General features: G+C 58.7%; 3 protein-coding genes across 12 annotated transcripts; all 3 read right to left on the bottom strand.

Annotated features, from left to right (window-relative positions):
- Nucleotides 1-24: 24 nt before the first annotated feature.
- Nucleotides 25-15,005, bottom strand: CCDC106 (coiled-coil domain containing 106). 2 transcript variants are annotated; one of them, XM_057711898.1, is made up of 6 exons: nt 14,867-15,005; nt 3,265-3,340; nt 3,021-3,128; nt 2,756-2,932; nt 1,329-1,541; nt 25-846 (listed from the first exon to the last, which is right to left on the bottom strand). In XM_057711898.1, the coding sequence occupies exons 2-6, from the start codon at nt 3,293-3,295 to the stop codon at nt 530-532; spliced, it is 846 nt and encodes a 281-aa protein (XP_057567881.1). In that variant the 5' UTR covers nt 3,296-3,340; nt 14,867-15,005; the 3' UTR covers nt 25-529. The 2 variants fall into 2 exon arrangements, with proteins under 2 accessions (XP_057567881.1, XP_057567883.1); XM_057711900.1 differs by lacking the exon at nt 14,867-15,005 and adding an exon at nt 4,002-4,055.
- On the bottom strand, nt 5,392-7,602 carry ZNF581 (zinc finger protein 581). Of its 2 annotated transcripts, none has more exons than XM_057711911.1 (2): nt 7,431-7,602; nt 5,392-6,719 (listed from the first exon to the last, which is right to left on the bottom strand). In XM_057711911.1, the coding sequence occupies exon 2, from the start codon at nt 6,698-6,700 to the stop codon at nt 6,107-6,109; it is 594 nt and encodes a 197-aa protein (XP_057567894.1). In that variant the 5' UTR covers nt 6,701-6,719; nt 7,431-7,602; the 3' UTR covers nt 5,392-6,106. The 2 variants fall into 2 exon arrangements, with proteins under 2 accessions (XP_057567894.1, XP_057567893.1); XM_057711910.1 differs by lacking the exon at nt 7,431-7,602 and adding an exon at nt 7,196-7,312.
- ZNF580 (zinc finger protein 580) lies at nt 7,764-15,005 on the bottom strand. 8 transcript variants are annotated; one of them, XM_057711904.1, is made up of 4 exons: nt 14,867-15,005; nt 10,861-11,073; nt 9,919-10,176; nt 7,764-8,728 (listed from the first exon to the last, which is right to left on the bottom strand). In XM_057711904.1, exons 3-4 carry the CDS (start codon nt 10,174-10,176, stop codon nt 8,198-8,200), a joined length of 789 nt encoding a protein of 262 aa, XP_057567887.1. In that variant the 5' UTR covers nt 10,861-11,073; nt 14,867-15,005; the 3' UTR covers nt 7,764-8,197. The 8 variants fall into 8 exon arrangements, with proteins under 8 accessions (XP_057567887.1, XP_057567888.1, XP_057567884.1 ...); XM_057711905.1 differs by having other exon boundaries at nt 14,828-14,958; XM_057711901.1 differs by having other exon boundaries at nt 13,911-14,867.
- Nucleotides 15,006-20,296: the final 5,291 nt, after the last annotated feature.

The raw sequence follows: 20,296 nt of genomic DNA, 5'->3' as shown, positions 1-20,296 counted from the left end.
TAAATTATGTTAATAATTCTCTGTGTCACGTGGACTCCGGGCGGTCCCGGAACGCGGGTGGGGAGCCCCTGCAGGGCGGGCAGGTGGGGCCCCTCTCCCCAGGGCTGGGGCGGCGACGCGGTGTGGCGGCAGTGCCTTCGCCCCGCAGCCCCGCAGTGTCCCCGGGAGGGAGGGCCCGGTGGGGGCGGGACCGTGCCGCTCGGGTGGGAGGGAGGGTCGTTGTTTAGGGAAGGGCGGAAACCGGCCCCTGGAAAATGGTTCTCGGGAGCGAGGCTAAGTACGGCCCGCCCCAACCCAAGGAATGCGGACGACGGGGAGGACGCTAGGAGTGTGGGCGGCCAGGGGGCACATCTGTACCCGGGGGACCTGGGGAGGGGTGGAGAGAGGCACGCGCAGAAGCAGGCCACCCCCCCACCCCCGTCGCCTCGTGGGGAGGGGGGTCCACCGCTCACGCACACGCCAGGTGCCGGGGGGCCGGGGATGAGGGAAGCAGGGACTGAGGGCGTGTCCCGGGCCGGGCGGGGCGGGATCACCGCTTGAAGCGGTACGTGATGGGCAGCAGCAGCTTGCTCTTCTTGAGGGCCTGCACCTTCTTGAGGGTTTCATCGTCCAGGGCCAGGAAGCAGCGGCGCGAGTACTCCAGTAGACGCTCCTTGGAGGGATCGAACTCGCCCACCTCCGCCAGCTTCTCTGGGGCCACGATGAGCAGCTCCGCAATGGGCGTGGTCAGCGCCACCGTGTTGCGGTCCACTCGGTGATGCTCGAAGGCCCGAGACATGCTCTTCAGCTTCTGGAAGGTGCCCAGGATCTTCTTGTAGCGGCAAAGCACACCGTCGGCGTCCTTCACTGCAGGGCCGAGGGGAGGGTACAGATAGGAAGTGGGGGGACAGAAAGGAGAAGCAAGAAGACCAAGAGGACAAAACAGAAAACAGGAGGAAAAGCAGTGAGAGTTACAGGAGGTGGGGAAAATAGAGACAGAAGTCGGACCAGAGGAAAATCGGAGAAGGCAAGCCCAGGGAGGGGAGATGAGGAGGAAAAATGGACGGAGTGGGTTCAAGCGGTGAGTTCCCAGCCCACCTGGGCCATCACTCCCCGTTACACACAGGAACCTGAGGCTCAAGAAGGTCAAGGCCCCACGCAGTGGTGACGGTGGACCAAAACTTAAGGATTGTAAATCAAAACCACACATGAAGGCCAGGACAGACAGCCAGGTCTGGTGTGTTTGCCGATGGGGAGGCTGAGGCTTGGGGAACAGGAGGGGGAGGTCTTTGCAGATCACATATCAAGTCCCGGGCCCAGACCCCTGGAGACCCCCACTCCTCGCTCACCCCGCTGCCTCTCCCGGGCCTTGGGCTTCCCGAAGCGCCGCCGCCCAGTGCCTCCTTTCTGCTTCTGCCTCTTCCTCTCCACGTTACTGCCTTCTTCAGATGCCCCGCTGAGCGAGGAGGCGGCCGACTCCAGGTCTGAGGCCTCGCCCCCAGCCCCACCTCGGCCATCCCCCTCAACCCGCCGGGGCCCAGGCTTCACCCGGCCGTGGTCCTCTGGAGAGAGGTGGGAAAAGACAGGCGCATGCATCAACTGCGGGAACAGAGAGGAGGCGTCTGCCAGGTAGGGACGGGCATCACATCACACACGTCCCCAGGAAAGGGGGTCCCCAAGGAGGGAGACAGGCAGAAAGTGCAGTGTAGATGCTGAGGTTCCTACCAGCTGAACACAGTACAGTCACCTGGGATTTGGGGGCAGAGGTCGTCGGGTGGGCAATGGGCCGAGGACGCTAGGCTGACTCCTCACCTTGGTGGCAAGAGGTCTAGGGGAGGGGCCCAGTGAACCCAGACAGTCCAGGGGCCTCGGGAGAGTCTGTGACTTTGTGGGGTTCCCACAGTGGAGGAGGGGTTTTCTGGGGACCCAGTGAGGCCTCCAGAAGAGTGGAGGCAGGCAAGGCCTTGGTGGGGGGGGGGGGGGCTCAGACCCTGAAAGAAATCTCAGTCTCTGGGTCTAGTGCACTGGGAAAGGCAGGCACCCGCCCTCACCCAGACAGAGGAAGCCGCTGGGGTTCCAGTGCAGGACCCTCCAGACGATGGGTTGGGAGGTCCAGTGTTGGGGCCCCCTCCGAGAACGTCCAGAGGCTCCTGGGCCTGACCATCCTGCGTAGGTTCCCATCAGCGCGGGGGGGGGGGGGGGGGGGGGGGGGGGTGGCGGTGGGCCCCACCCACCCAGGCTAGAGGTGGCTCCACAGCAGAGGGGTCTTCAGTAAAGCGGGTGTTGGAAATACAGTAAAGGAAATACAGTAAAGGGTCCTCAGTAAAGCGGGTGTTGGAAATACAGCAGAGGGGTCCTCAGTAAAGTGGGTGTTGCCCAGACTCTCAGCTGACTTCCAGAGAGGGAAGCAGAAGCTTTCGAGGGAGCCAGCCAGGGGCTAAACACCATGAAGGGGAGAGTAGAGGCTGCATCCTCCGAGATGCACCTAAAGATTTGGCAGAGAAAAGCTCTACATGGGAAGGGGATGGGGCAGCGTTCAAAATATACAGATGGGCAGGGCACAGTGTCCTGCCCATCAGCAGAAGGACTCAAGCAGGAAGGAAGCTGGGCTTGGAGTCCTAGAGATGGCCACAGGTCCAAGGAGAGGACAAAGATGCCAGGTCCCCCTGAGCCACCAAACGATGAGTGTAGGTGAGAAGGGTCCTGTGTCCCTGAGGTGGGCCGAGGTGGGTGCCAGGGCCCAGGAGTGAGATGGGGAGGGGACTAGTGCCCTCACCTGCATCCATGCGGGCAGAGGAGATGAACTTGTCCAGCTGACACCGCAAGAAGTCCCTCTCCTCCTCCAGATCCTCAATGCGCTTCTGCAGCCATGAGTTCCTCTCCAGGGCCATGTGCAACTGGGCCCTGACACCGTTCATCAGGGCCACAGTCGGGGACGCAGCCTCCGGAGGCTCTAGGGACAACGGGGGACCCTGGTCTCACCCCAGGCCTCAAGGGCCCTGAACCCCCATTTGACTGAAATCCTCCTCCAATCAACTCACCCTCGAAGTTTCCCCGAGAAGGGCTCAGACTGTAAAAGATCTGTGGGTCCAGGTGGGGCGTCTCATCGAACGGGATGGAAATCTCGAAGGCCTCACTGCCCTTCTTCACTGGAGAAGAGAGGCCGCGGTCAACCCGGCGAAGTCGTGGGGCACCTCGGACCAGCCCCCAATCAACTGGGGGAGGAAAGGGCAGGGACCGGAGCAGCCATGGGATCACGGGTGGGGCAGGGTCCCACTTCCTCACCTGACCTCCTCCGGCCGTTTCGGTCATTCATGGTGCAGCCTCCGGTGGACCCCAGCAGCTGAGAGCCTCAGGGGCACTGGATAGAAACAGCAGCCATAGGTGGAGGAACACAGATGGATTCCTCGGGGACATCCCGCGGGGAGCTCAGGCTCACGACTGGGGGAGGGGTGCTGAGGGCCAGCACTCCTGGGTCTGATAGAGGAGTGGACTCCCCCCGACCCCTGAGGACTGAGGCAGGACCAGTGGTATTACAAACTCCTAGACTCGCGGGAAGTCTGGAAGAGGGGGCTGGAAGAAGGACTCGTGAGGTCGATAGAGCAGGGACATCCGGGCCTAAATAGGACAGACCCTCATCACAGGTCGCCTTGGAGCCAAAAGGAGTGAGAGGTGTGGGGGAGGGAGTGTGCCCCAACTTCCAGGCGCAGTGTGGGGCCCCAAGCCACGCGTGGCGCCTCCCCCACTCACTGGCACCCCACGCACTCGCGTGGGCGAGCAGCACCCGTCACCCGCTGGGGGGGGGGTGTGTGGCTGGGCGCGTGCGCGCTGCCGGGGAAGGTCGTGCGTGGGGATGCGCCCCCCCACCCCCGCCCTTTGTCCCGCGGGTGGGAGGGAGAGCGATGGTGGCAAACGGTCCCAGCGGGGGATGCCCCTGGTCGCAGGTTCCGACGCGGCCACCACCCCCCCCAAGGCCCGCAGGTGCCCGGGGTCGGACGGGTCTCGGCCCCACGCTCACCCACCCGCGCGCGGAATCCGGCCCGGGGACCGGCGGCGGCGCCCATGCCCGGCGTCGGGGAGCGTCTGCAAAGAGTAACGGGGAGCGGAGGGAAGCGACCACCCACCCGCGGGCGGGGCGGCAGACGCGGCAGGTCTCGGAGCCGGGCGACGGGAAGAGCAGGGACGCCAGGACGGTCCGGTACGCCAACTGGCCTGCCTCCTCCAGGAGTCCGCGGCCCCAGGTGAGGCTGGCCGTTTGCGGCGGAGACCGGGGTCGCACTTGCGCGATGGCCCCTTGCGGCGCTCCCCCGCCCTCCACGAAGCCCGGGCAGGGAACGTCACGAAATTCCCAATTCCTAGAGAGCCGGCGGCTCCGGGGGTCCCCCAGATGGGTGACAACGCGCCGTCGGGCCTGGGAGGGGAGGGAAATGTAGGAAACAGCCGGGAAAGTTGAAGCACAGGGAGGATTCCCTTAAGAGACATCGTAGGAACTGGCCAGTGTGGACCACCCCCCATCGGATCTTTCATTTCCCACTGAGCTTCAGCCCAGCCAGACCCCAGGGTCATGGGGTAGTGAGAGTCACCCGTTCGCGAAAATAAAGGCCTAGAAACCTCCCCCAACTCCCCACCCCCGCACCATCACCCTCGTGTTACTGATTAAGAGCTGGCTTTGGAACATTAAGACCTATATCCCAGTCCTGGCCGCTCTTTCGCAGCCTCAATCTACTCACCTGTAAAATGGGGAGATTATAATCACTTTTAGGTTTGATGTGGGGATAGAATGAAATGACATGCAGAACGCTCAACCCAGCGCCTGACCACCGTCAGAGCTCAAGATAGGGCACTGTTATTGTTACCTTAAGTCAGATGGTGGGAAGCTCTTTCCCTCTCTGGGCAGTAGAAACATGATTTTTTTTCCTCCGCCCAAAAAGCGGTCGGAAGAAGAAATGAGGCCCAGCACAGTGCCTGGCACAAATCCGACACGCAAGGAAAATTCACAGAGAAGGCAGATGTTTATTCAGCGCCCAACTCCACCTGCCTCTCCTCCCGTTCTCAGGTGGCTTCCATGCTCTGGAATTTCTGCTAGCCCTATGAGAGCAATGCTCTAACCCTGCAGTGGGAGAACCTAAATGTCTGCGCCACCTGGAAAGCCGTGGCCACACTCCCCTCCTACCCACTTCACACTAGGGATAAATTGCAGCCTGGGTCAAAACGTCCAGGGGGAGGCCCCTGCCCTAGATCGGTGTTTCTCAAACTACAGGTTCTTGCGCAGAGAATTTAACACAGTAGAGTGAAACCTGGAATCGGCAGTCTAAAAAAAAAAAAAAGCAGATGGAAAAAAATATGAGAGATTTGCACATGGCAGAGATAACTTGTTAAACCCTTGTTTTGCATATATTTTGTGTATGTATATACCGAGTTACCATATAAAATGTGTTTCTTACAATGGATCATGGTTTAAAAAAAAAAAGTTTAAAAACACTCTGCGTGGATGACACAGCTGGTCAGGAGCCAAGCTAGGACTAACCCCAGTGCAGGCCAACCTTACAATTCCCCAGCCAGGCAAGCGAAGGCCCAACTGGGCCAGGCACTTGCTAAGTCTCCCTTCTAGGCAGTGGGCAGAGACACAGTCCCCCAAAACAAACCTCACGTGCTCAAAGTGGAACACGTATTTATTGAGTGTCCAGTCTCAGGCCCTGGCTGGGGAGTGGGAGGCAGGTCTGGGGCCCCTTCCCCCAGCATCACAGGAAGGCCTCAGAAAGATGGTGCAGATTCCTGATGGCCCCCAACCATGGTTTCCGGGTGGAGAATTTCAACACACAGCACACTGCCCCCTACCCCTCCAGTTAGGGCTCAGCTGTGGGCCGTGGAATCGCTGATGTCTCTGAGGTTAGAGGACTTCTCTCTGTAAATGTGAGGTCTTGTTCCCATCTTCCAAATACTGAGGACCTGAAGATTACTGCCGGGCTCCTCCTTAAGGCAGGGCTCGGCCTGGCCAAGGCGAGCGTCTGTGTTTGTGTCCAGGGCCCCCGCAACCCAGCCTCTGGCGCTGCCGGCTGTCTGAGGGCCACAGGAGTCCACACTCCCCCCAAAATCCCATGCGACCTGGGGTACCCCGCAGCCTGGCTCAGGGATGCTTCCACCGAGCGTGCTTCTGCAGGGTGTTCTGCTCCATAAATCGGCGCGGGCAGTGCGGGCACTGAAAGGGGCGCTCCCCGGAGTGGACCCGGCTGTGCTGGGCCAGCTCACCCGCCTCTCGGAAGCGGCGGGGGCAGAGCGGGCAGCCGTGAGGCCGCCCGCCACCTGCCCGGTGAATGGAGTGGTGCCGCGCCAGGTGGCTGGCCCGCTTGAATGCCTTGCCGCAGGTGTCGCACTCAAAGGGCTTCACCTCTGAGTGGGTGATGCTGTGTCGCTGAAGGTAAGACATGTACTCGAAGACCCGGGAGCACACGGGGCAGCTGTAGCACTTTTTCTGAGCTGAAGCCCCTTCGGGCCCGGACTCCCTCTGAGACTCCTCGTCCACCAGCACGGTGTATGGGACGCCCTGGGTGTCTATGAGCAGGTAGTGGTTGGGCCTCGAAGGGGACGAAGTCTGGGGACATCCTGTGGAGGAGGAAGGTCCAGGTTCTGGGGACCCGCCTGTCCGAGGGGGAGGGGCCTCCATGGCGTCAGAGGAGGGAAGCGCCAGGGGCTGGGGGCAGGGGGACGGCAGCACCAGCATCCGGAGGGGTGGCTGAGGCCTGGTGGAGGGGAGAGAGGATGAGGTTACGTAGAAGAGGGAGGCTCGGCCCCACGGGCTCCGTTCTCTCCCCTCTATGTAACCTGCTCGGGACTGCCGCATCCCCCATCCGCCATCTCCTCTCCAGTCCTTCCACCTTGAACTCTGAGACCCTCTGTAGGACCCCTAGGCGCCCCCTCCATGAAAAACCTCTCCGATTCTTTTCCACCACCGACTGTACGCACAGGGTCTCTTTATGCCTCTATCTTCCCGCTTTATGCCCTCCTCAGGTCATAGGTTGCTCGCAGGCCCCAATCGATAGACCTCCAGGCCCCTCCCTTGTCTACGCCACTGACCCCGGGTCTGAGTGTCAGTCCATCCTACGTGTTCCACCCACAAGCATTTTCTACCCCCTCTGTATGCACTCAGGCCTTCTCAAACGGGCTGCCACGTTGGGACCCCACGTCCTACCCCGCACCCCTCCCCGCGCCAGGCTACCTGCAGGTTCTCTCCCGTCCACGCCCATCCACCCCCCAGCCCTGGCAGTGTCCCAGCGCTCTCTCGGGGTCCACCCGCGCCCAGGCCTTGAAGCCTCCCCACGCAAGTCCTCGACAGCGCCGCCTCCCAGCCCTCGGAGCAACCCCTCCCCGCCCCGCGCGCAGGTACCCGCTCTCCCGGCCCCGCCCCTCCCCTCGGCCCGCTCCGGGTGCCTCCTGCCTCCCGGCCCCCGTACCCGGTGCAGCAGCCTCTCGGGTCCGGGTGACTCCGGAACGGCCCCGGACTACCCCCGTGGCGGCAGACGGCGGCGGGTCGGGGGCCTCGGAGTGTCCCCCAGGAGCTGGCGGCGCTGGGTAAGGGGAGAGAAGACCAGGGGACGGAGAAGAGGGTCCCGGGGAGGGCGGTGGGGGCGGGGCTCCCGGGCCTTCAGGAAACAACTCCGGCCAGAAACACAGGCCAGGCGGAGATGAAGGTTCCCGGTGCTTATGGTCCGGTTTCCACCCCCAACCCTGCTGTCCGTTTCATCCCCGTCCCTCCTAATCCCCGTACGCAAATAAAAGCCCTAAAATGGAGTGCGGAATGTTTATTGAATAAAGGGTGAGGGTGGCGGGTGGAAGGGGGGATATACAGAAATAAACCAGACCGTGCCCGTGTTCTTTTGTCAGATCTTCCACGCAGACAACGACCGTTCACCACTTCGGAGCAGAAAACCAGGGCTCAGAGAGGTTACGCCACTTGCAAAGGCTCACACAGCACAGCTGGGCGGAAACTGGGCTCCCACTGGCTCCCAGGCCCAGGGAGGGGCAACGACTTGGTCTACATCACACAGCTGGAGAGGGAGGGAAGGAAGGAATGTTTCTCCCTTTAGATAGTTGGGGAAACTGAGGCCCAAGGTAAGGCAGTAACCTCAGCGGAGTAAGGGAGTGTGTGTGGGAGTAACGCTGTGTGGGTCAGACGTGGTGGCCCAGAGAGGGGCCGGGCGGCACAGGCCGGGTCTGGAACTTAGTGGAGGCGCACGTGCTGCGCCAGCTCCGCAGCGTCCTGGAAGCGGCGTGGGCAGAGCGGGCAGGTGTGCGGCGGGCCGGCGCGGGCACGGTGCGTGGCACGGTGCCGCGACAGGTGGCTGGAGCGCTTGAAGGCCTTGCCGCAGGCTCCGCACGTGAAGGGCTTGAGGTCCGAGTGCGACACGCGGTGGCTCTGCAGCCTCAGGGGGCTGGCAAAGACCCGAGCGCACTCCGGGCAGCTGTAGCCCTTGCGAGGGCCGGGCTCTGCCGGCGGTGCCTCGCGCTGGGGCGGGCCCCGGGGCTCCTCCTCCAACTGCACCGTGTACGTGTAGGGGACCCCATTGGCGTCGATGAGCAGGTGGCGGCCCAGCCGCGGGGGTCGGGGGCCCGCCGCCGAGGAAGGAGTGGAGGAAGGGCCTTCCGTCTTGGGGAAAGGGGGAGCCTTGGGGGGCGGCGGGTCCATGGCCTCCGGAGAGGAGGACCGAGGGTGGGGTGGCCGCGGCGGCAGCAGCAGCATCTGGAGCGGCAGCTGGGAGCGGCGGAGGGGAGAGACGTTAAAATCGCCACTTCCTGGGGAGAGTGTCCCCGTTCTCACTGCTTGTTACCCCCTCTGTAGCACTGACCTACCTCCTTTACGCAAAAAAAGAAACTGCTTCCAGGCCAGATCGCTCTGCTTGCATCAAGCAGCTCCGGGGCTTCTACAAATAAGCTCAGCATCTCCAGGCCCCAACCTGTCTTTCCTCCCGGGTCCTCCTCTCACCCCTCATTGGGACCGGAGGGCATCACCCGGCTACTTCCCTCCTCCTCCACTCCCCAACAGCCAACTTCCAACCCCACTGCCCTCTTTACATCTTCATGGCCTCCTTCATGTCACGCCAAGGCTCTTGCCTCCAGAATTTCTCTAATGGGTCGCTTCCTCTTTTTCCCAGCCCCAGCTCAGGTTGCATCCTCTCCCCTCAGGACCACCACAGCAGCCATTCTTTGGCTTCCAGACTCTCCTAGATCTCCATCCCCACTAGGTTCCCTGGAAGGGCTCCCATCTCTGGATACGCCTCTCTAGATTTCCTCTCTAGGTACATCCCTGGAGCCCCACTAACCCAATTCCCCACTTTTCACCCAAGGCTTCTCTATCCTGTTCCCATACTTAGCACCTCAAGGTTTCAACATCCTCTCCCATTACCTAACCCGTCCTCGAAATTTCAGGTACCCGTACCTAGGATGCCTCAACTGCCGGCCTTCTGTGTAGCTCACGGCCCGTGAACTTGGCCACCTGCTACATCTCCACCCAAGGGTCCCTCTCTCTCCCCAGCCCCTATGTGTAAGCCACTGACATCTCTGCTGTTCCGCTCTACACCCCTCGGGGCCTCCTCTCACTCCCCGTGACACACGCCAGGGCCTCTGAGTCCCTCTCCCAAGCCCCCTTCTTCCTCCCTCCTGCGCGCATCTGGCGTGTTACTTCCCCACTCCCACCCCAGCACAGCGCCTCCACCCCTCTTCTCTGCTCCCTCCGCAACCCCAGGGCCCCTGCGTCCCCTTTCCCGCCACCCTCCCCGGACCCCCGCGCCCGCACTCCCTCCTGCCTGTCCCCCCAGTCCCGGCTCCCTCCTCGCGCCGCCCCGGCCGCACCCCCGCCCCGTTACCGCCCGCCCCCTCCCCCAGCCCGGCCCGGCCTCGAGCCGTCCCGAAGCCAGGCTCCTCCCTCCGTCCCGGCCCCCGTACCCGGTGCAGCGGCCTCTCGGGTCCGGAGGAGCGGGCCGAGGTCCCGGGCGGCCCGGACTTCCCCTCGCGAGTGCCGGCGGCGGCGGGACCGAGACTTCGGGGAGCTCCGGGCCGGCGGCGCCGGGGTCGCGGGCGCGGGGGGCGCGGGCGCAGGGGCGCGAGGGGCGGCGGCGTCCCTGGGAAAGGGCGCCGGCCGGAAACGCGCGCGCCACAACGAAGGTTCCGCCGCCTCTCCAATTGCCCGCTTTTTACGAGCATCTAGGGGTCGGGAGAGAGGAGAGGGGGGAGAGGGTGCGGGAACCACATAGATAGCCCGCCCCCTATCCCCCGCTCCCCTCCCACTGCCGACGCGAACGGTTCGGTCTCTGGGACCGATCGATGCGTAGACGAGGCTAGGCGATTGTCTTTGCCCGAAGTCCCACAAGGGATGGGCGCGCCCGATCCATCCACTTCCCACTGGCGCTCTCGCCAGCATCTCCTGCCCAAGGAGGCAGAGGGCGGAAGGAGGGACGCCCCTGTCGGCTGGGCAAAGGGGGAGACAGAGGATCAGCGGCCAGCCGCTGGCTCTGATGTGACACCGCCATGATCCTCCCGCCCCGAAAATGGGGGAAACGAGGCCCAGAGAGGGCCAAACCTTGCCGGATGCAGAGCTAGGCAAGGGTGGCGCTCCCCATCGGGCAGGTGGGGAAGCCCAGGCCCGTAGAGGGCCGGACCTGGCCAGATGCAGAGCTGGGCAAAGGTGGCGCTTCCCATCGGGCTGGGGGGCGGGGAGTGAAACTGAGGCGCAAGGAGCAGCAGCGACAGTGTCTGCGTGGTGTCGGCGCAAAGCGCGGCGGGCCCGACGCTCCCGCGCGCAGAGAGGAAACCTTGGCCCGGAGGCCGCGTCCTGGTGCAGGCGCGCGTTGACCAGAGAGCTACAGAGCAGCCAGGCCGGTCCGGTACCTCACGCGGGGTCTGTGCCTGGCCGCGCCAGGTGGCCGGAGCGCTGGAAGGCCGGGTGCACGCGGAGGGTTGGAGCTTGGCGCGTGGCGGCACTCCAGGCGCCCGCAGGTCGTCCTCCAGCTGCGCCGTGAACTAGTAGCGATCGCTGCGCGTGTCCACGAGCAGGGACCAGAGTGGGGCGACCGCAGCAGCTGGGGAGGGGCGGGGAGGCAGCTGGGAGCATAGACGGGAGAGCACGCGCGTTAAGGTCGCGCCAGACCAAGGACCCCGACTTGGCCAGAGCTGCGTCCGAGAGAGCTGCCAAAAAGAACTTTCTGCAATGATGAAAAAGTTCTACGATGTGCAGGCTGTCCAGTGGGACAGCCACTGGCCACGTGGGACTACTGCTCGTTAGAAATGTGGCTAGCGCTTGAGGACCTTAATTTTAAATGTTATTTCATTTCTCTTAATTTAAATCTAAATAGCCACAGGTGGCTAAGCGCTGCCCACCTTATGGTACAGCTCCTAAACCACACTCGACCAGGTGCAAGCTGGAGACCTGCCGGCCAGAGAGGGCTCAGTTATAGTTGGTTTGGATGGCAAGATATGTTGTAATGTTTTACTGGGCAGTATTTTAAAGGCCAGAAAATGCCACACAAATTCCCAGCTATAGAAAAAAGTCTCTAGATGGGGCAACAGTAAGCTAGAACTGATAAAGCCTTCTTCAGAAAACCTTCAAGAAACCTCCAAGTGACCAGACGATTGTGATATTAAGGCCAGAATTAAAGACTCTTCAGAACTGTACTGTCCTAAAGGGCAGCCGCTGGCCACACGTGGCTCTTGAGCACTTGGTATCTGTCCTGTCTGAACTGAGATGTACCATAAATGCAAGATACCCAACAGATTCTGAAGACATAGTGCAAGAAGAGTGTAAAGTATCTCTTGAATGACTTGCATGTTGATTACATTTAGAAACCACACCCTGGGTATACTGGGTTAAGAAAAATGTCCTTAAAATTAATTTCAGCTGTTCCTTTTCACTTTTTAAAGTGTGAATCACCGCTGGAAATCCTTGTCCTAGAAGTTCCTCCTCTTTTGTAGTTGCATGGGGAAGGAGAGATGGGCAGTAGGGAAAGTGGAAACTGGTGAACAGAGAGGGTGTGCCCAGCTTAAAGGGGCAACTACACCTTCTATCTACACCAGGCTTCGCAACTTTGGCACTACTGACATTTGGGGGCTGGATCATTCTTTGTTGCGGGGGGGCTGTCCTGTGCATTGTGGGATGTTTTTGCAGCATCCCTGACCTCCACCCTTCAGACGCCAGGAGCACCGTCTCTCACCCTCCACCTCACCTCTACCCTGCACCCAGCGGTGACAACAGACTTGGCCAAGTGTCCCCTAGGGGGCAACACAGATCCTGGGCTACAAAGACTCCCCTAGGAGTCTCCCGCCCAGATCCCTTTCTTGAGTTTCAGACTCCTAAGATTAGCTTTGTCCACGAGAGCCACGCCCACCCCACCATACGCCCATCTCTAGAAATAATGACAAGATTTATTGGGCCCTTTCTATGGTGCCAGCCATCACTAGATGCACCAAACCCTCAGAGCCGGCCCAGGAGGGAGGTGCCATGAGGATGCCTATTTTATAGACAAGGAAACAGACGCTCGGAAAGGTCACGTGATGGGGCCGAGGTCATACATCTGCTGGACGACACCTGCTTCTACCTGACCCGAGTCAGAGCTGACGGCCACTGTCTGCAAGCACCTTCCGCTTCTCCCCAACCCACTGCCACCACCACCCCAGCTCACAGTGACAGCCTCCCCCCACCCCCACCCCTCTGCCTCCTCTGGGCCCTCCTCTCTATGGTAACAATGCAGCAGCATAATTTCGTAAACCTGCAGACTCATGTCATTCCCGGACCTGAAACCCTCCTTGCTGCACTTAGAATAAAACCCAGAGGCCCCCATCACCACAATGCCGGCTCACCTCTCCCACCTCCAGGGCCTTGTGTTTGCTGTTCTGCCCTCTGGAATGTTCCTCCCAGCCCCTCACAAGGACACATCCTTAGTGGCCATTCAGATCACAACTCAAGCAATCCTCCATCACTGAAGCGCCACTGGTTGTGTTAGAGGTCAGGTAGGTGAGTAGGTGAGGCCCTGCTCTGTCTGGTCAGGCCACTTCCTCCACATCTCCTATTGCAGCCTGTGGTGGCCTTGCTTGTTTACGGATATGCTACTTTACTGCCTGCCTTTCCCACTCTGTCCTGGGCAACATTCTACTCTCAGAACCTAGCAAAGGTCTGGGGAGACGGTAGGGGCTCGATCCAATACTGGTTGAATGAATGAATGAGTGAATTCAGTCACCCCGTCCAAAGGTAAAGCATCATCTCCCCCCACGAAAACAAAAAGCCCTTCTTCTCTCCGGGGACAGGATCGTGACGAAACCCCACATCCACACGAGTCTGGAACCTCAAACATCCTCATCCCGCCCCCAACTTTTTCACTCCCCAAAGCCAGACAGAGTTCTGTCCCTCCCTCATCCTGAATGTTCTTAGCGCCATATGCTCCCCTCCACTCCCCAAGCCCCAGCTCTGGCCCCTTCCTCCCACCCAGGCCCCTGCACCAGCCTTCTCCCTGGTATCCTGGCCCCCAGTACTCCCCCCACCCTGGCCTGACACTCCTCTCACAGCCGTGTCATATGTAACCTCTGCACAAAACCTTGTCACAGCCCCCATGACCCTCAGGACCAAGTCCCCAGGTTCCTCAGCCTGGGATCTGAGGCCCTCATGACACAGCCCAGCCACTCCATCTCACCCCAGTCCCACATGGCATCTCACAGCACCCTCCCCACACCAGACCTAGGGAGGCGCCCCTAGAAAAGGACCCCAGCCAATAATTCACACCTGCAAATGTTCCCACCTCACTTGGATTCCAGCCTTACCCCTGCAGTGTAAAAAGAATCAAAACTAAAGAACGTTTATTTGTGCCTGTCTCAGCAGGCACTGTGAGTTGCTATAAAGAAGTGATGGAGCAGTAGGTGCTACCTTCGTATTAGGTGAGTTTGCAGCTCACCTGATAAAGATGTTTTGTTCTATCCCATCTTACAGATTGGAAAACTGAGTTCCAGAATGGGATGGTCATCGATTCCAGGCTATAAACAGAGGCTGTGGCAGCGTCAGGGATTCAACAAGAGACTCCTGCCTCTCCCCTCTGGCCAGAATGGCTGGGGACCACAAGCCATTCCCTATTTCAGGATGAGAAAACTGAGGCCCAGAGAGCAGCCTCAGATCACAGCAAGTAAGCAGTGAAGCCAAGACCCAGCCTCTACCTTCTGTAGCAGACACAAGAGATTCTATGGAGCCCCTAAGGTCTCTCCATTGTCCAGGAAATTCCTTCCAGCCAAGCGGTCCAGGACCTGCTGGGCCAGCTGCCCCACATCCTGAAAACGCCAGAACACAACGGGCAGGTGTGAGCCCGACCCAACCGGGGCTGGTGTATGAAGCGACACCTCGCTGGGGCGCTTGAAGGCCTCGCCACAGATGAAGGGCCGGAGCTCTGAGTGGGAGATGCTGTAGCTCCTGTGATGCGAGCAGCTCCTGAAGACCTGGAAACACTGGGGACCACTGAAGACCGGGGAGCCGGGGCGGAGGGCGCCTCGGGCTCCGGCCAGGGGGCCTTCTCCGTATGCACGTACAGAGCACACCATTCCCGTCGGTGAGCAAGTGACGGTCCTTGCGAGGCAGGCAGAGGCCGCGGGGTGTGGATGCAGGGAGTGGAGGGAGAGGAGTGGACCGGCCTAGGGGGAGGGGCCGCCCTAGGGAGGGAGGGGCCTATGGCCTCCAGAGAGATGCGGGGTCAAGGCACACTCTGGGAGGCTGAGGGGAGGACAACTGGGGGATTAGATGAAGCTCCTTCCCCGGAATTCACCAGCCCCGAGCCTCTCCACCCCACTCCCCGAGTCCAAGCGAGCGACCCAGCAGCGGACGCACCGCTCGGGCCTCTCCGGCCGCCCGGAGCTCAGCGCCTACCTCCCGGCGCCGACTCGCGGTGCGGGGGCCTCTTGGGTCAGAGCGCGGTGGGAAGCGGCTCGAGGGGCGGCCCCGGGACGTCCCCCGCGCGGGGGGATGGGCTCGGAGACGGCTGAGCCCGGCTCCAGCTCCGGCTTCCATCGCCGCCGGACGCGGCGCCAGAAACCCGCCCCGGCGGGAAACAAACACCCGCGAACCACGGTTCCGGGCGTCTGCCCGCCTCCCTTGTCTGCAATGAGGTGGGGAAAGCCAATATAAAGTCTATTTGGCGACGTGGTAGATGCAGAGGGAGAAAAGACCAAAGGAATGGCTTTTGGTCGAAAAGCTGTAACTTTTCTTTAAAAGTCACTTTATCCTTCTAGGCTGCAAAAGGAATCCTTCTTTCTACAATAGGAAAGACTTTCTTCAATAGGAAAGAAAATAGAACGTCTACCTACAAATAGGAACTGAAACTAGAAAGGGCTAGTGACTGGTCGGCTGCTACACAGCAAAGACAAAGAGACAGAATGATTCAGCCCGTGGGACCGCTGAGGAAACCCAGGCCTTGTGATGTAATGCGTTACACGGCAAGAAATGCGTTACACGAAGTCAAGTATGATTCTTCGTGTAGGTGGTAAAACCAAGGCCAGAAAGGGGTAGTCATTGGCCCTGGGTCACACAGCCAATCGGGGCCGGCTAGTATGATGCCCGTCCCTCCACAGGGCTGGAGTGGCGGAGGGAAGTGATATCCGGGTCCGGACCACACCTGAACCCCTGGCCGCAGTCTCCACAGCCAGCCAGGAAGTCCTTCCCTGATGAATACGCCGGAATATGGTGGCCCTACCCCTGGAAAGTGGCCAGCCCACCCCAGGTGCGTTAGCCGGTTCTGGCTGCGGTTGCTGGAGCACTTGAATGCCTTCCTACAGGGGCCGCACACTTAGGGGCAGAGTTCCGAGTGCAAGACACCATGCTGCCTGAGGTAAAATAGGCTCTTACAGGTTTGTAAGCACACATGGCAGAAGCCTGGTGTGTCAGCACAGATGTCTTAGCAGACTTGACAAATTGCTACCACGTGGCGGCTGACAGTTTACAGTCAGCTTATTAAGGCCAGAGGGTGAACTCACCAGTCACAAAGCCCAGGCGGTGCAGTTAAAATTCAGGGTCCCTGCCTCTTGGGTGAGACCAAAGGGGAAAAGGGGACCACTAATGGCCCTAGGAGGTGAGGGCATCTTTCTTGCTACTTTCTCCTGCTTCCCCTGCCACCCATAGACTTGCCACACACCCCAAGGCTGGAGATCATTCAGTCTTAGAAAGAACAACCCAGACTTCCTAGGTGGCCCACTGGTTAAGAATCTGCCTGCCAATGGCAGGGACGCGGTTCGACCCCTGCCCCAGGAAGATACCACATGCAACAGAGCATCTAAGCCTGAGCGCCACAACTGTTGAGCCTGTGCTCTAGAGCCCGCAAGCCACAACTATTGAGCCCGTGTGCCACAATTACTGGAGCCCACGCACCTAGAGCCCGTGCTCCACAAGAGAAGCCACCACGAGGAGCCCACGCACCACAATGAAGAGTAGCCTGTGTGCAGCAGTGAAGACCCAACACAGCCAATAAATAAACAAATAAATAAATAAATAAATTTATGTATTTAAAAAAAAAACACCACCCAGAAAAAGGTGCTGCCTTGTCCATTAGAGATGCCAGGGCCTAGCTCTGCACCCGACATCTCTCCAGCTGGATGCTGGAGACCTGGGGAAAGATTCCCAGCACGTGACTCCCTACAGGCATCAGTTTTGTGCCCATAGTAGTAATAGACTCAGTCTGCCCTGATGCACCAGAACGTGCTGAGCCAGCTCCCTGATGAGCCTGACCTGCCGTGAGCAGAAGGAGCAGGTATAGGACGCCCAGTGGATGAGCTGAGGCTGGCACGGACTGCTGGGTCACTTGAAGGCCTTGCCACAAGCCTCACAGATGAAGTCCAGATGGGAGAAGCCATGGGGCTTGAGACAGCATTTTTGAAGCCCTGCAGGCACTCGGGACAGCTGCACACTGGGCAAGACTTCCCGCTTGTCATTTCTCCACTCGCACTGTGTATGTGTAGGTGTGTTGTGTGCCCATCCAGTCAATGGGCAGGTATTGGCCTTGACTCAGGTAGGAAATGAGGTGAAAGGCCTGGAGAAAGAGGAGGAGGAGGAGGAGCCAACTTGGGGGAGGAGTACTTGATGGGGGGGCAGGGGAACCCACAGTTGGTGAGAATAAAGTCATGTCATGGTCCTTTTTTTTTTTTTTTTTTTTTTTGGCCGTGTCGCAGGGCATGTGGGATCTTAGGGATATTAGTTCCCCAACTAGGGACTGAACCCTTGCCCCCTGCAGTGGAAGCTTGTAGTCTTAACCACTGGACCACCGGGGAAGTCCCAGTTATGGTCATCCTTGAATCCTGAGGAGCAGCTAAAGGAAGGGGTAAGGTCTCAGAGGTAAGCTATGGGTTGAGATGACCAGAGGACCTCTCTGCATCCCCCATCTTTGCTTACCTACGTCATCCTCCACCCCCTACTCCTTCGACCCCTCATCTCTCCAAGGGGCTTAGGGGACTTTTCATGGCCCTCTCTCCATGTGCCCAAACCCTAGACTTTCTCACTTTACCACTTCCCCGTGCTCCCAGGATTTGCACAGGCCTCTTGCCTCTATCGGTTGATTCCTATGATGCTCACTGAGAGTCGACTTACACGCCCCCAGAATCTGTGGGACCCATGCTTTACTATACTGCTCTCTGGCTCCTCTTTCAAACCCTTGGTTGGCAGGGTGTCCTTTTCCCTCGTCTCCGTTCCTCCCCATCAGGGTATCACGCTTCTCTTCCAGGATCTCCCCATGCTCCCTGAGTTTCTTTTTCTCCCCAACGCCAAGGTTTCTTCCTTTCATGCTGGTCCTGCGACACAAGTTAAGTGCTTCCATCTCCCAGAAACCTCTCACCTCCAGAGTCTGTACTCGACCCACTGCATCGCCTCCCCACCATCCCTTTTCGGAGCGCACCAAGGCCCTCCTGGTTTCTGCCTCTTCTCTGTCCCCGAGGGGTCCTCGGACACGAACCTCCTGGATCCTCCCCAGTGGTTCCCCCAACAAGTCCGTCGGGTCGGTCCGGTCTTTCCCACCCCGCCCCCTTGGCTGTCCAGCCGTCCTTGTGCCCCGGGACCCCTACTCCGGACGTGGCCCTTGCCGTCCGTGTGTTACGAGGAGCGGCCTCCCGGGATCAGGCTCCCGGGATGCAAGAGGAGAACACGCTCTACCCTCTCTGAGCGCTAAGTGGGGCCATCGGGCTCCGACCAGCGAGGAGCGGCACGGGGTTCACGTGAAAGCCTTCCGTCCGGAAACACACACCCTCAAAGGAAGGGTTCCAACAGCCTTCTGTTCCCCTGACCTGAATCTCAGTCATTCGTTCACCAGATATTTGTTGCGTCTTCTGTACGCCAGCTTCTGGGGGTAAAAGCATGAGCCAACCAGACCGAGGTAGTTCCTGCCTTTCTCTACCCTTAGAGGCGACAAATGTTATCTATGTGGCACACCTGCTGCGACAAGGAACCCTCCTAAGCCTCCTGGGGGCGACAGAGACCAAAATATTGAAATGTCTTCCCCCCACTACAACCCTCAGCACCTGGGAGAATAATCAGGTAGGGATGACATTCAGGAGACAAATTCAACGGCGGACAGCGTCCCTAAAGAATCTTACGTAGGCCAAGAAGAGGACTTCAAACAAGCTGTCTCAGATTCTGCCCTAGCTTCACAGATGAGGCCCAGAGAGATTGAGACGTTGACGGTCCCACAGCAAGTGGGTGCCAGAGCCAGGGTTACAGCCTAAATCGGGGCGGTCTTTACACTTTCTCATCCCAATGTCTTCATTTTAGGGAAACTGTTCTATGGCCCCCGAGAGTACAGGGGTGAAGCTTGAAGAATTTTAGGGAAAGAGTTGCCTGCGTGTGAAACAGCCCTCAAGGCTGGCTACGGGTGCTGGCAAGGAAAGGCAAGGAGAAACCAGAAGGCTGGGTGTCAGAGCTCCCAGCCACGTAGCTCCCTGTGGATTCACGAAGAGCTGCCTCCCTGCCTCAGTACAGACTGTCTAGAAGGATTAGGCATTCCATGCGTATTCCACGGCAAACCCCAGATTTTAATGAGGCAGCTTAGAAACAGTCGGATTCCAATTCTGGTCTCAGAACAATCAGACTTCAAGTCTCTCCAGGCAAATCTGAGAAGCACTGTGTGACAGCGTTCCCCCTTTGGTGACTCAGTTTCCCCATCTGTCAGGGAGAGGCCACCATTCTTTTGTTTTTCCTTTTTATTTTTCTATATTGAGACGTAAGTTAGGATGGAAGAAATTTTCACATGTTGAGGTATGAGGAAGTCCTTCTGGCAGATACATGATGTGGCCTGAACATTACGTTGACCAGAATAGCCTGTCTTATGGCCTGTTAAACGTACACTGTACAGCTGCTTTAACCATTAAAGAAAAGAAAGCATTTAGAAATGGAGGGGGATGGGATGAATTGGGAGATTGGGATTGACATACATACACTACTATGTATAAAATAGATAACTAATGAGAACCTACCCTATAGCATAGGGAACTCTACTTAATGCTCTGTGGTGACCCAAATGGGAAGGAAATCTGAAAAAGGGTGGATGTATGTATAAATATACATATGTATAAATATGACTGAGCCACTTTGCTGTACATCAAGAAACTAACACAACAGTGTAAAGCAACTCTATTCCAATAAAAATTAATTAAAAAATAAGTAAAGGAAAAAATCACATCAAATCAAAATGGAGCCACTGTGATTTGGGCATCCAAAATGAAGCTGAATGGCCATTGTGGATGTGGTTTCAGAGATGTTCCTGCATCACTGAGAACTTGAATCTTCTGAACTGTATCAGACTCAAGGCCACCACCAGCCATTCTCAAAACAATACCTGTTAGTCGCTGCCAGCTGCCACCTTATAGCACATCTCAACTTGGCCTAATCCCATAGATTAGTTAGGAGGCCAACTAACAAACAAGCAGCTTCAATGTAGGGTCATAAGTGCAATGAAAAGGCGCTGCAGGGGGGCCGGAAGGGGCACATGACCCAACTAGGGTGGGGAGGGGTGGAGACCTGGAAAGTTTTCCTGGAGGTGACATCTGAGTTCAGTCTTGGAGGACAAGAGAGATATCCAGGCTTTGGGAACAATGAATGCCATTCCAAGCAATGTGAAAAGTGGGGGCAAAAGCCAGAATTGAAAACAGCCTAAAGAACAATTCTTCTTTCAAAGTAACTAAGCATCATGTGCACAGGCAGGGATGATGCTGGCTGGAGACATCAACAGGGACCAGACTGAAGAATTTGGGGTTTGTGCTGCAGGCAACACGGGGGAGAGTTTGGAGCTAGTCAGGGAACTATCACATGAGGGCTTCACAAGGA

This window comes from Hippopotamus amphibius, chromosome 16 (assembly GCF_030028045.1).
Source record: "Hippopotamus amphibius kiboko isolate mHipAmp2 chromosome 16, mHipAmp2.hap2, whole genome shotgun sequence".
Taxonomy (NCBI): domain Eukaryota; kingdom Metazoa; phylum Chordata; class Mammalia; order Artiodactyla; family Hippopotamidae; genus Hippopotamus; species Hippopotamus amphibius.
Note: the sequence above shows the minus strand (reverse complement) of the source record. Positions and strands in the feature narration are given on the sequence as shown.

Coding starts and splice junctions, on each gene's coding strand:
- ZNF581 (XM_057711911.1), bottom strand. CDS start 6,700: ATGCTGGTGCTGCCGTCCCCCTGCCCCCAGCCCCTGGCGCTTCCCTCC.
- CCDC106 (XM_057711898.1), bottom strand. CDS start 3,295: ATGAATGACCGAAACGGCCGGAGGAGGTCAG. Junction 3,129..3,264: donor AAACGGCCGGAGGAGGTCAG/GTGAGGAAGTGG, acceptor TCTCTTCTCCAG/TGAAGAAGGGCAGTGAGGCC. Junction 1,542..2,755: donor CTCTGCCCGCATGGATGCAG/GTGAGGGCACTA, acceptor ACCTCTCTCCAG/AGGACCACGGCCGGGTGAAG.
- ZNF580 (XM_057711904.1), bottom strand. CDS start 10,176: ATGCTCGTAAAAAGCGGGCAATTGGAGAGGCGGCGGAACCTTCGTTGT. Junction 8,729..9,918: donor CCGAGAGGCCGCTGCACCGG/GTACGGGGGCCG, acceptor CGCCGCTCCCAG/CTGCCGCTCCAGATGCTGCT.